The sequence below is a fragment of the Polypterus senegalus genome, chromosome 1 (genome assembly GCF_016835505.1).
Source record: "Polypterus senegalus isolate Bchr_013 chromosome 1, ASM1683550v1, whole genome shotgun sequence".
Classification (NCBI taxonomy): Eukaryota; Metazoa; Chordata; class Cladistia; order Polypteriformes; family Polypteridae; genus Polypterus; species Polypterus senegalus.
Genome location: NC_053154.1, coordinates 216,225,455 through 216,240,926, shown reverse-complemented (window position 1 = coordinate 216,240,926; position 15,472 = coordinate 216,225,455). Strand labels below are relative to the sequence as shown.

General features: G+C 38.0%; 1 protein-coding gene across 1 annotated transcript in view; it reads right to left on the bottom strand.

Moving 5' to 3' along the window:
- The window catches only part of mcu (mitochondrial calcium uniporter), a 161,654-nt gene extending 158,334 nt beyond the window's left edge, over positions 1–3,320 (bottom strand). Inside the window, exon 1 of the mRNA XM_039768915.1 lies at positions 3,174–3,320. Coding sequence (XP_039624849.1) covers positions 3,174–3,290 — 117 coding nt within the window. The 5' untranslated portion in view covers positions 3,291–3,320. The remainder of the gene's footprint in view (positions 1–3,173) is intronic.
- Positions 3,321–15,472: the final 12,152 nt, after the last annotated feature.

Below are 15,472 nucleotides of genomic sequence, written 5' to 3'. Positions count from 1 at the left end.
ACAAATTTTAATAAACTAAAACAAAGAAATATGTTGATTATGGAATTAAACCTTAACATAACGGAGGTTAGTTAAAACAGATTTTTTTTTTGTTAAAAATTGACAAAAAAAGCAGAAAAAATTAGGGGTCATTTAAAAGTGAGTGCAAGACACTATAAACAACAAGTGCGCCAAGAGTTTCAAAATTATTTGTATCAGTTGGACTCATCTTCAATTTATTAATGATGTTTCTTTCACAGCTCCAAAAATGTCATTGTTCAAAGCAAAAAAAACTAACATTTTAGTAGCACTACTAACAGTCCAAACATGATTTCTGAAAATGTCCTTTTATATTTCTGACTTAAAATACACCATGGTGAAGGAAAGGGCTAAGAAATTCTGATACATGTTGACACTAACACGTGTTTTATAATTTGGCAAACATTTATGTTTGTGAATAATACTGCTGAGCAAATTTACATGAGCCATACGCATTGGATTTAGCTTATTTAAAAAATACAAAAAAAGTATGTATAGGTTTCTCACAAAAAGATTGCTCCATTTATGTGAACACTTGCTCAAGACCAAACTTACCCATGTTAGATACACTATGTAATACCTATATATCGATTTTATAATGAGAACTCTTGAAGAACAGCATGGTTGTTTTTCCAGTGGTTTCCTTCTGGCAGACACATTGCAAAACTGAGAGAACTGCCTTTTTAATTCAATTATTAACTTAAATTAACTTTTTTAAAATATTCTCAAGATCTATCAAAAACTTAATGAATGCATTGTGATGGATGTACCTAACTATTTATTATCTGCTTGACCTGGTATGCAGCATAAGAGACACAATATACTTAATACTCTGGTAGGTGAGTAACATTCTGTTTACAAAATTATTAAAGAGACTCATCCATTTTGCAAATTTGCCACTTTGCCAATTAATATATTGTTACTATTCAATACAAAAGCCAACAAGAAAGAAATCAAAGCATCAAACATTTTTGCAACCCGACTCATGGAAATGTGGAAATCAGTTCAGGAGGAATGTTGCCACATATAAGGGCACCATGATCAACTAATACCAAACAGATGGTGGTCCTGCACAATGATGACTGCAGTTGACCAGGCGAAACCAATTAAATAGCCTGAATGCAGTTTAACACATTGATTTTAAAATTGCTTCTCCTTTTGGTGTCTTAAAAGGTTTTTGCTCTGTCAATTAATTTTTTTTGCAGGAAAAATTATTTAAGATGTTTATATAACAGAACTGGAGTTATGAGCAGCTGCATCTTCTGCATTAGGAAGGAATTATCTTGCCCAGTATCCCAGTACACATGCAGACTGGTATCTTTGGTCACCCTGAACAATATTCGTGATTAGAAGAAGCAATGCCATATGAGTGAGCCAAAATGAAATTACTAACATATACAATGCTTGTTTTAAAATTTTTAAACATTCAAAATAGCAAATACTTCCACTGTTCTAGCAGAAGAATTGTCTCTTTCCTTTTCCAATAGCACCACTGTTCTCCCATCACACAGTAATAGATGATAACCAAGTAACTGATAAGAACAATATATTGACTACACAAGTGAATATATCATCTTAGTGGTATTCAATTTTCAAACATCACAGTTAAAACAATGATTATATAATCAACTTTATTGACAAACAATAATACAATACTAATACTGTTGCTAAGCATCATTATGCTATAGTAACAGCACGAGGAATACTAAAAAGCCACAGTAGCGATTAGCTGACCCGGAGAGCAGGGCACCACGTAACTTATTCAACTAGATTGAGAACTGAGCTGAAAGTCAATATCAAACTGTTAGCATGCCAACACATTAAGATTTATTAGCCAGCTATGAACCAGCAGAAAAGAAATTTGACACTGCTGACAGTATGTGGACACAGAATTGGGAAACACTCCAAAGACTGAGGTAAATTAGCATATGACATGCCTGACTGATGATTGCTATGTCTTTACACATATGCAGAGTGAAGGCCACGGAAATATCACAGGTGTAAACAGCTACAGGAACCAATCAAAACTCTCTTAACACAGTTTCCCAAATGTCCCTGTTCTTAAAGCCAAGATTTCCTCAATGGGTGCACGGGGGAGGAGCCCTTTACTGCCACTGCACCAAAATAATATAAAGCCCTGCCTCTAAAACTACAGGCAATGCCACTTGTAAATCTATACCCATGACTTACATACACTGTCACTCAAGTGCATTCCTTTTTTTCCTCTGATCACTGTTATGAATGGGTTTGTTTGTTACGTGATTTTTCAGAGAGACATCTGCTTAAAAAAGAATTAGTATATTTATACTCATAAGTCCTTCTCTTAACTTGTAAAGCCACCTGCTACACTTACTTTCTCTAAAGGAGGGTAAAAGAACTAACATACTCACACAAGTACTGTCCAAGAGTATTTTTTTTTTTTGCCCCAGCACTTTTTGATCTGCTTAGCTTAACCTTTTAAGTATGCCTACAACATCGAAACAAGCCCGTATATATCCTTCAAATGTGGATGTGTGCATATTTGTAATGCCAATTTCCCAAGCACTTATGACACATTTTAATTTACCGTGAGCCTAAACAATCCGTCTCTTACACATTTCCAGTGTGCACAATTTTCCTGTGCAACTGCCAAGGGTGCACTTTAATCTCTTATAGGTCCTGCTTGCTATCTCAATTCTCGAGTCTCACTTTCTTCCCTGAACGTAATTCTCAACTCTACGTCTCGCAAGCTCATGTCATCTCTCACTTCCTTCAACGTTGTATTGATCCTTCGGTGTCTTTTACATTCACATGTCACTCATGAAATCATCAGAATTGTCAGTGTGATCCTGAAGACTCACTCCCTCCAGATCGGCCGTTCAGCATGCCGTCCGAGGATTTTTCCGTTGGCTTAATATCAGTCTCTTCTACCGCAGCATTCCTTCTTGGTGTTTTTGGGTCCCAGTTTTTCAGCACGGTTAAATGGGACCTTTAATATCCTTTACCACCACCCACTCTAACACATCCCCCCCCGCTGGGTATTCCTTGAGCAACCACCCCGTCTCCCTTCTTCCTGATACGATCTCCTCGCTCACACTCTCACACACCCACCCTTCCCCTCCCATACCGTTCTCCGCGGCAACCTTGTTGACTCCTAACCCGTCCGAAGAACTCACCGGCCTGTGATGCGAATGATGTCGATGCCTGGCGATCCCCAAGCTGCTTAAGCCAGGTGTAAGCACTCTGCTACAGGGGGCAACAAAAATGTAAGACCTGCTCGCCGCCGCCGCCATCTCTCTACTGGGGAATCCGGACAGCTGCAGGGAAACCGAATGAGTGGGCGTGGTCAAGCAAGCGAGTCTCAACGGTAGAAACCAATAGAAACGCAGAAACTGTATCCATTCCCCAATCACATTTGAAGAGACTGCCGCTAGAGTAGCTGCTTACCTCTAGCCACCATTATGGTTCTGCCTTCTCTACAAAGTCAACGCGAGAGATGACTTTAGTTTGAGCCGCAATGGCGGTTGTTTCCTGTCATTTGCGGAGTGCTTACTTGGGGTGCGGAGGGTGTCAGTCAGAGGAGGACCAAAACTTATATTTTTGTTGTTTAACCAGTTTTATGAGCAAGGAAGGAAGCTAAAAGCAACACAAATGTTGCAGAGCGTTGAAATGAGAAGATTGTCCCATAAATACAAAGGTTTAATTATTTACTTGAAAAGATGCACATGGTTATATGTATTAATTTGAACAAGATACTGATAAAGATAAAACTGAGAAGCTGCAACGTAAAAAAAGAATACATATAACATGTTTAAATATTATTTGTTATCATCAATGGTAAATTATGTTACAGTTGTGTTTCTGGAGTGAAGAGTTTAAAGAATATAGTGGATAATTTACAAATACTTTTAACCATGTTCATTATAAGGCTTGTAACTAAAGCAGTCTAGTCAACTACAGTGTGGAGTTTTTCTTTAGAATACTTCATTTTTTAATACTTAATTTTTTTAAATTTACTTTAATTTCCATTCTTACCCTAAATACATGTCTTATGTTAACTTGCAGTTCAGAATTGGCCGTATTTCTGAGTGGGCACGTTTATGTGTGTATGCTAGTGTTCACATAATGGGGTTGTCTATCATTGATATTAGAATTGTCTCAGGTTTGCTATATATCTATACTAGAAAAAACGTTTAGGGAAAATAAATGAATTAATCAAATATTGTTTACAATATAATTAAAGCAATACATCACCCAAAAAGATAAATTTAAATCTCATACTTTTTACAAAGAACAAAGACAACATAATTCCAGGCACAATAAGATGAATCTTCAATTTGAACAAATGCTGAACAAACGGCAAACTATATCAGACCATCCATAAGAAAAATTGCTTTTGTAGCATAATCCAGGTCTGCTATGTCGTATATTCACAATATCCCAAACATGTATTTTTTGGCTTACATATTGTTAAATAAACCTCTTCCAGAAAATTTTCTTGTGAATGAATGGAGAGTGTGTTCAAACAAAAATGATCTGTTCAACTGTTAATTGTTTTGTCAGAGAGGCACTGCTTCTGAACTTTGAAGGACACTTTGTAATTTTAGGTAAAAGTAGTGTGTTTTTTTCTTAAATTAGCTTTAAACTTGATTTACCATTATTGCCAGGTATTACAGCTAAGGAGATTATTGTTATGTTGGCACTTATGGCAGTTGCGTGGGTAAAAGGATAAATAAGAAGTAACTTTCTCTCTTTCTCCCCCATCCAAGAAAGGCTAGGACACACTTCACAGAGTCCTAGTCCTCTGACATGTCAAGCAGCAGGGCCTGTCCAAAACAAAACAAACCCCTGTCAGTGGCATGCTAAGGATTAAAACTGAGATATCTTATGGATAGTACAGTCCAGATACAATAAACCTAGGGTATGATGTTAAACAGTCTCCTGGAAAAAAGAACATTTTTAAGTCTAGTGATACTTTCAGTTACTACAGTTACTTGCATATATTTAATAGAATAAATTTCAATACAGTAACTAAAAAAGTGACCAAAAAGGAAATAGAATGTATGTCCTGAGATTGGCAAGTTGCATTACCAAGACAAGATATTATATGATTTATGTTTATATGTTAAAGGATGTCTTGGTCAGTCTTTTTAGCTTTTTTTCTGCCTCTTCAATAAAACTGAAGATGGAGAACTGGCCATCAACACTTACTTTCAGTTTAGCTGAAAACAAGAGGCTATATCTGATTTCAGCTTTGCATGAGCACTGTTTAATGTTGTAGAGTGCAGCTCATTTGGCAGCTGTTGGAAGAGAGAAATCTGGAAAAATACAAATACGGTTGTATTCAAATATAATCTCCTCTTTCTGTCTGAGAATCAACATCAAATTTTCTTTAACCCACAGTTGCCGAATTGGATGATCAGATTTCAAGACTTTGAGGCCTTTGATCCACATATACGATAAGCTACTGAGATCCCTGTGTCCTCTCCTGTTATTTTTTAAAGTAATTAAGCTATCAGTTTAACTGGATTTGGAGTTTCATGGTTTTCATAAGGTCCTTCAATTCTGATGTTGTTCCTTCTATATCTATCTTCAAACACTGGTAATTTATCACAACGTACTTTGCAGTGTTTGCTTTTTTGTCAGAGATAGATGTCAATTGTTCTGCTTCTTTAATACGAGTCTTAAATGATTGCTTAACTTCTTCCAGGTGTGCAAGTACTCTGATTTTATCTTCAATTTTGCAATTTTGCTTTTCCTCTGAATGTTCATCAATTTTTGTTAGATTTTTTTTATTAGGCTTACATCAAAGTTATTGCTTAAACATACCTCGTGGTCTGTTATAGCCAGCAGGTCTATTCCTGTGCATGTTCCAGCTATATACTTCTTTATATCCTTTATGATGTATGGCCGGCCGTTCATCCCAGCCAATACTCTCACAATGCCAGGTGGAGCTCTCCCTGCAGTAAGGAGATGCTGGATATCATGGGGGCCACTAGGAGACACTGAAGGGAGGAATGATGTTTATTTGCCTTACGCCCTGGAAGTACGTCCAAGTCACATGGACAAGGGGAATGACGTGTTCCGGGATGAAGAAAAGGACTTTTGATCTGACCCGGAAGTGATAGGAAATCACATGAACTGAGGATTGGAACACTTCCGGGTCAGGGATTATAAAAGGATTACGGGAGCTCCCAGACAGCGAGCTGAGCTGGGTGGAAGGGTGGCAACGTGTCTGGGAGTGGAGGATTGTATATTAATGAGTATTGTGGAGAGTAGGGTGCTTTGTGCACTGTTGTGTATAAATAAAGTCTACTTTTGGACTTTTATCTGGTGTCTGGGGTCTTGGACAAGGGTTCAAGGGAGCGATAGCGGCCCCAATCTGTCACACCTTCTTTATATCCTCCTGTATAATATTTATTTTCACCCCAAGTCCAGTATACCTTCAGCTTAGATAGCTTAGCTTGTTTCCATCTTCTCCATGCTCCAAAGGTAGAGTTTCATATCCTGTTGGAGTTGATTCTGTCGACTCAAAGAGGGCATTGGTAGTTGTTGAGAGAGGGGACAAATAGGCCATGTTTGATTCAGGTATGCCTCCTGAGATTGGCAAATTGTCATTGCCCACCTCACTTGCAGTATTGCTCCCACATTCACTGTCGGCTAGAGAAGATGCAGCATTGTGCGCTCCTGGCTGATCCATTCCTTCATCTGTCTTTTCCAGTTCCTTCTGTGGTAGGTCATATTGTGAACTTATGACCAGCTTAGACTTTGAATACACTTTAGCTACCTTTTCCTTCTCTTGCTGACTCTTTGGTCTCCGGCTCATGTTTTTAATATACTAGTAGCTGACTCCTCTAAAGCTGATTAAATTAAAATACCAAATAACACAGCTGTCAGCTGAGCACCCTCTCAGATGTCCATATCTTGCAATGGATGAGACCAAGGTGATCTATTCAATTGAAGCTCATCTCTCCCTTCTTTCATTGGTCAAGAGTCCTACCTAGTAGTAGCTCATTCATTGGCTAGTGTGGCTCTTTATGCCATATCAATATTGTAGAGCATGGTCTGAGAGAGGTGAATGTTTAGGAAAGAAAGGTGGGTGAAAACATTATCAGGTGGAAGGTTTGCCTCGTATTTTTGCATATCTTGGGTGCTTCAACAAGAAGAATGTAAATTCACTAATGTATTTTTCACAAACTGCTGTTGAAAAACCCAGAAATACAGTGATGTGACTTAATAACAGGGAGGATGCAGATTTTCAGTTCAAAAACCTGATACCGTTTCACTGTATTCCCCAGCCATTTATTAAAGAATTTTCTGGTAATGGTTTATTGAATAATATTTTAGCAAAAATACATTTGGGACCCTTGTATGCATATGATTGGATATCTGATATTTGTATTATGCAACACAATCAAATTAAAACCTTTTTTCATGCATGGTTTGATATTGTTTGCTCATTTTTAGTGTTGCTCCTTATTGAAGTCTGTTGTGCCAGGAACTTTGTTATCTTCATTCTCCATATAAACATTAGATTACATTTTTTTCTTGGATCTTAATACAAAGAGCATGGGTTAAACAGTAAAAAATATTTTTTGGTGTAGTTTCACTTTAACTGCTTTCATCATAAAGAGAATCTTCCAGGTGTTTTGCCCAGTTCAGTTATTGTCTTTAGAGCATTTAGATGATTTTTCTGTGTCCAAATGGGTTTTCTCCTGGTATGTGGTACCTAAAATGTGATTGATAGATGTAAATTAATTGTTACCTTAAAAGCTGTGTAGTATGAGTATGTGTGTGATTGTACATACAATGAGCTACCATCTCATCTTGGCTTGTTTCCTGCCTTGCATATGATGCTAACAGAATAAGTAAAATTTGCACTGTCAGATTAACAATAGAAGGTACATATGGCCCTTCTGTATTTATTAACAATATGCACTGTCAATGTGAATAATGCCTGCCTAGGGTCCAGGCCTATGCAACTCACAATTGATGTATTATCATGTACATAATATTATGCTATCTGTTCTAGTTTTCCTAATGCTAATGCAATGGATAATTTCCCAACACTTACAGCTTTATCATAAGGTGTGGAAAATGTACTGTACTGCTGGCAAGCATTAATTCAGTGACTAATCTGTATATGCTTGATATTATTTGAAAACATAAATGTTATTTAAAAGGCTGATTGGTGGGCTAGGCTCAATATGCTGGTCACTTTTGGTTTTGAACTTAGTTTTATAAATTTTTTGTTTTATATTTTTTCTTAAGTCATATTTGAAACATAAGTCTTTGATTACAGATGAAGAATTTACCAACACATTAAGTTAATTCAGCATAGCAGCAGGTCCATTAATTTCTAGTTTTTGTCTTTCTTGTATAGTTCCAGGTTTTACCCTTAGGCTCTGTATTATTAGACTGTAGACCCCTTGTCAGTAGATGTAACTACATAAATGTTGACATTATCTATTCAAATGATGGTCATTTATTTGTTATGAAATGATTCATTATTAATTTTTGTAAGTTTGTCTGTAATGTTTTTCATTGATGTTTTCTTCTCATGCAGGATTTTCATGTATAAAGAATTTAGATGTGACAACAGTTTTGAAATCCAATAAGTAATCAAAGTTATTAAAATTATTTTGCACACTTTGTGACACCATTTAGGGCCATTTTATGAGTCTCATTGTTTGGATGCACTCCCAGTTGCCAGGGGCATGGCTTCAAAGGTCACAATATGTAATGTCATTGACACAATGGGTTAAAAGGTCATCTGTAATGACCTTTCCTCATTCGAGATTGTGGCTGTTGTGGACTTTTGCAAGCAAAATTCTTGTTAAAAGTCTTTGTGGTGTATAATCTTTTTGCACTGAAATTCGGACCACCATTTTGTCTTTACATTTTTGCTTAGACAAGCATATTTTGCGTTTTGTCTGGTTTAGAAACTAGCTTGCTTTGTTGTGTCTCTTCCTGTGATCTTACTCCTTTTAAAATTACTAGGAATCTATTTGTAGCATAGCAGTTTCATTTTTTAGCACTTACAAATACAGCATTTAATTGAAGCATATCACCAAAACAGAAGGAATGCATGCAGCCATGACAGACAAGAACACAACAACAAAAAAAAAAACACTTTCACCTGATATTTATCTTAAACTAGCAAAATACCCGCGCTTTGCAGCGGAGAAGTAGTGTGTTAAAGAAGCAATGAAAAAGAAAAGGAAACATTTTGAAAATAACGTAACATGATTGTCAATGTTATTGTTTTGTCACTGTTGTGAGTGATGAGTGTTGTTGTCATATATATATATATATATATATATATATATATAAATATATATATATATAAATATAAATATATATATATATTTACACACACACACAAAACATATATATATACATATCTATACATATACACATACATATACATACACACACATATATACACACAAATACATATATATATATATACATACACACACATATATAAACATATCTACATATATACACACACAGCTATTTTGTATCAGTGCAATACGCTGTTTGTTAAAACGGATGACACCCGCTCTTACGTGCAAGTCTGCGTGGATATTATGAACTATCGTATTTGTTCAAGTTCTATTTAAATTTTAAATAGAAGGAATTTTTATTTAGTCGACAGAAATATCTTTGGTAGGAATGGTAAAAACAGACAGGAATATTATTCCTGAATAAATCAACTCAAACCTTAAACAACTTATAATATTTTGCTCTCCATAAAAATATATCCTGTCTAAATTATACAAGTTAGAAATAAAGTAAACATTAAAAGAACAAACATTCAAATTTCTTTACTCTTATGTAATTTTATATTTTATAAAAAATAAACTTAGATTTTAAATATCCCAAAAGATTTTGCTCTCCATAAAAATATATCCTGTCAAAATTATACAAATTCAAATATGAACATGCTGCATAACAAAACCTAGAAATATAAATAAAATGTGTTCCTTTCAGCAATAACAAATCAAATCATTCAGTTGTCTTTGCTCATATGTCATTTTAGAGCTGGACGCCTGGCATCTTTTTTTGGCCACAGGTTCGTTTCTGTTTGGTGTGAGGTTCTGTGTTGTGGAGATTCTCAGGATGGATTGCAGGTGCTCATCAGTGAGGCGACTCCTGTGTGCTGTTTTGTTAGTCTTTATCACTGAGAAGAGCTTCTCACACAGATATGTGCTACCAAACATGCACAAGGTTCGAGCCGCATGTAGACGGACTTTTTTTGTTCTTCAAAGTCACCAAAGCGCCATGCAAACTCAGTGCGCTCAGTTTATCAGCAAAGTGCGTATTTGGGAACACCGTAGTGACGACTTGGTTTAACATTACTTGGTAATAGGGAAAGTGGGGCAAGTGGTTGTGTCTCCCATAAAAGCAGCCTCAATTGAAATCACTTTGTGATTGTGCACGGGTAAAACGTCCGCTGAAGTGTCAGATTCTTATTTAATTCTTCTGCTTTCTGTATCTTCTGCATTGCATTCAGGTCTTTCAGGTTACCCTGATGTTTTGTTTTATAGTGCCGTCTTAGATTAAATTCTGTAATTACAGCCACATTAGCTCCACAAATGAGACACACGGGTTCAGTAAACATATACTCAGCCTCCCATCGGTTTTAAAGGCTCTATTTTCAGAATCAACTTTTCTCTTCAGCATCGTGTGAGCTAGCTTCGCAATAACTTGCAGCATCTTAAGGTAGACTTGATTAACGCGGTAACTGTTGGCAAGGCAGCTGAAGCGCTGCATTATGGGATCTGTAGTTTATTGTGTTACCAGCGCTTCATATACCGGGCTTTAATAACAATAATACAGTATATAAAATGATCTCGGGCGGATATAATTACACGCCGGGCGGATGTGGCCCGCCCCTTGAGTTTGACACATATGGACTAAATAGAACTTGAAAAGATATATTTTTTCAAATGTGATCGCGCAATTCAGATAGAGTTGACGCAAGACTACAGCCTGCATGCCTCAATAAGTCATCCTCCCTTGCCCTTACTTTTTACCGCTCATCTAATGAATACACTGAGTATGGCTTTACCAAAACAATCACTGATGGCTAATAAAGTATCCATTATTCGAGTATGTAGATCGGGTTATATATATATATACATATATATATATATATACCGCGTATCGCAGAGAAGTAGTGTGTTAAAAAGCTAGAAAAGAAAAGGGAACATTTTAAAAATAACGTAACATGACTGTCAATATACAGTATTTGTTTTGTGAGTGTTACTGAGTGTTGCTGTCATCAAGGATTTGATTATCATTATTTCTTTCAATCAGGTTCGTATTTGTAGGATGTGTTGTGTTCAAGTTACATTCCGTGTTTGTCAATCGCTGTAAAGATGACAGGTTTCATTCATCGATTCGTTTCTTACTGCATCAATAAACAGCTCGTCTTCTTCTTTATCTGAGACCTGACACACTGCATGCACGGGTTTTTTACACTGTCTTCCTTTAGCGGACATTGACTTTTTCCAACGTGTGCTTTGTTTCCGCAGTAGTTGGATTTATGAATATGCTTGTATGTATGAGACGCTTCATATTTTTGCTGCCTTTTCAATTGTGTAATTCGGTTTTGTTCAGCGCTTTTGGAACTGTTGCCTTTTATCTGTGCACTGCGCCAGTTCACGTGAGCCACTCGGTGTACATGCATCGAAGGTTCCCAGCTGTGCTGGTGCCATCTCGTGCTATGTCCATGGCTGTATTTAATGTTACCTTAGTCCTGGCACTTAAAACTTTCTCTCGCAGTTTCGCTGAGTTTGTGTCAAACACCACCCTGACCATCTCATCTTCCTCTCCATAAGCACAGTCCTTCACCCGTGAAAATTTACCCGTGGCAGTTTGCTATTGGATTGCCGCTGACGGACGGCCTTATATGGGCAGGCACTAAATTACAAACGCCAGCGGCAGCCTGTCTATGAACTTAATTTAAAGTGTAGGTTTACATCGTGCTTTGTTTCCGAAGTAGCAGAACTCATGAATAGGGTTGTATATGTCACTTCGCCGCTTCTTATTGTTTAGCTGCCTTCTCAATTATATAATGCATGTTTTTTTCAGCGCTTTTTGAGGTCTTCCTGGTTTTCTATGTACTGCGTGATTACGTGGGAGGCGTGATGATGTCACACGAAACTCCCCCCACGGCGTTGAAGCTCATCTCCATTACAGTAAATGGAGAAAACTGCTTCCAGTTATGACCATTACGCGTAGAATTTCGATATAAAACCTGCCCAACTTTTGTATGGAAGATGTAAGGAATGAACCCGCCAAATTTCAGCCTTCCACCCACACGGGAAATTGGAGAATTAGTGATGAGTGAGTGAGTGAGTGAGTGAGTGAGTGAGTGAGGGCTTTGCCTTTTATTAGTATAGATACATCTCAAATTTAGGGTATTCAGCTTTGTAGAATTAGTATTATTATATTGTACCTATTTGTTCATTGTATACATTTAATTATTTTTTAATGTATATTTGTTATTTTTGCCTCACCATTTTAGGTATTTTTTTCTTGATGACATAAATGGCATATTTTTGGTAAACGTGCGTCATTGACTTCATATCATGACAGGACGTTGCATCATGTGATTTCAACCCTTTGACACTATTTAAGATGGAGGCGAACAAGTAATTCTCCCATCCAAGCATGTGGATTTTGATTGTCAGTTTTAGGTTATTATATTATCATTTTTTCAGATTGTTATTTCACTTTATATTTTCGGAGTCACTGAACCCAATTCTGATGTTAGTTGTTTTCGCTGAAAAAATGGTGCCATCCTTCAGAAGAGACGTAAAACTGAGGCCCTGACTCTCTGTGGTCATTAAAGATGTCTAGGCATCTTTCAAAATTAGCAGGGACTACCCCAATGTCCTGTCCTCACCAATTTTAGCCCACTAATTGCCCTTTGCCTCTAACTGGCTATCTCTCTCATCTCTTCACTACCAGCATATGATTCAAAATGCAGCGGTGCATCTGGTGTTCAGACAGCCGAGGCAAGAACATCACTCCTCTCTTCAGATCACTACACTGCCTCACTGTATTGGCATGTATTAACTCTTTGAGGGCTGAATGTTTTTTGCTGGCAACTCACTTTTCTGAAAAGCACGCAAGGCAAAGGTTTCATACATTGCTGTAGCTGCTGTCGGCGCCTGTTCAGGGTCTCTGGTTGCTGTGTAGGGGGCCACTCGATGGCCGGTAGGAATGCATGGTGGGTGGCTGCCTGATTGTCTTTGTATGGCAGTGTGACACAATCTGGTTTGTACCTCTTGTCCTCGTAAGTGGTGATCCTCCCAGGCGAACGTTGCCATAGGCGCATCAGCTACACAAGCGTGTTCAGCACCACTATCAGCTGGGGAATGACCGATCAGCTGAAGCTGGTTCCTCACTTTTATTTTTGATCTCCATCTTCAGATCACTTGCCTCAAAATCGGAGTCTGACAAGTCAGAGTCCGAGTCGGCAATAATACGCAAAACGTCATCCACCGAATATTTTGCTTTGTGCATTCGCTTTGGTCTCTCGCCAGACGTCAATGCCATTTTAGCTGCTCACGCATGCGCAGGTAATTGAGGTCAAATTAACGAAGCTGACTTTCCTTCTAGCAAAGAGAGCCAAACTAAAACAAAGCAGCAAGTTTTATGGCTGATTACCTTCCTCTACCCCTGAATTTCGACAAACCTCAACATCCACCCTGAAAGAGTTAAGTTCAAATCCTTGATGCTTACCTACAGAGAAGTAAGTGGGTTAGCACCTATATTTATGTAGACGCATCTGTGATCCTGTGGTACTCAGGTCTGCTGTTAAAGAGCATCTGGTGATGCCACCTCTGCATGGTATCAAATCTTAGTCCACACTTTTTTCATGTGTACCTTCTGGAGGTTCACCGACAAAAGCGCGATAGACATATGAGCGGCAACAAAACCGCAACGGACAAATGAGCGCCAACAAACCCGCATCAAAAAATTGCCACGACAAAATCGCGAGAGAGGCCAAGAGAGTGGGACGCGTACATGCGCATTATGTACACATTCTGTGCTAGGTTATAACTGTTATAATTGCTGATGGCATGCTGCAAACAAATAATTCATCGTCATATACAAAGCGGAATTACCAGCAGTCAGGCAGCCAGCAAGTCTAAATACGCTCAACTATCAAGACGTCTTGCTGCAATTCTTCCTACATATGCAGGGTGTGATCTTAAGGACTATCTGCGTGCCGTGCTGATGGCATGCCACGTCTCATAATATTGGCTTCTAAAATAAACATTGTTATATATGCTTTAAACTAGTAATTCATACTTAATGAAACTTTCGCGATTTTGTCGGCGCGATTTTGTCGGTGCGATTTTGACGCCGCGTTTTAATTGGCGCTATTTTGTCGGCGCTCATATCTCTATCACACAAATGTCCGGTCACACCTTCTGGCTGGTAGAATGAGCTGCCCATCTCCATTTGAACTGCTGACTCCCTTACAGTGTTTAAGAAGCATTTTGAATACACTCTTGTTTGGTGAATTTCTTTCTAACGTGATACTAGCTGTTGGGTTTTTTAACCTAAGAATTGCATCTACTGTAGGTTTTATTTTGTTTTCTGAGCTCTTAACTTGTGATGGTCATTTTTGTACCATTTTAATGTAACACTTGTTCTCCAAACAGTGCCCAGACTGATGTTTCTTCAATTATGTTTACCTCCTTTGTAAGTTGCTTTGGATAAAAGCATCTGCAAAGCAAAAAATATAAATGCTGGCATTGAAACTGATTTTTGTAGGACACAATTCAGGATATATGATCAATACTGATATGATTCAAGATAAGGCCATTATGGAAATATCCAAAACATACTCGCGTACCAGATGTCCACAGAATCATGATCATTAACGAATCTGTATAATGTAGCATAATCCTTCCAAACACCAATAACCTTCCTTTCAGAAAAGAAAGACTGAACCTAGGGAATAGGCCAAAGCAAGCTTGTTAATGCCTTTGGAAGATCAGTCAGTCAGTCATCATCCAACCCGCTATATCCTAACACAGGGTCATGGGGGTCTGCTGGAACCAATTTCTGCCAACACAGGGCACAAGGCAGGAACAAATCCCTGAGCAGCCCACTACAGGGCACACACACGCCAAGCACACAATTTAGGATCACCAATGCACCTAACCTGCATGTCTTTGGACTACACGCCGAAACAGGGGGAACATGCAAACTCCATACAGGGAGGACCTGGGAAGCAAACCCAGGTCTCCTTACTGTGAGGCAGCAGCATTACCACTGTGCCACCCTCCTTTGGTAGATCTGAGTCAAAAGTTTTCCAGTACTGACAAATGCTTGTCCTTACAGCACTGGATTATTGTTGTTTCACAATACAAAGGCAGAGTGGAAATAGATGTCTTCATCTCCAGAGGACTAACTGAGGCAGGATGGAATGGGGCCTCCAGGT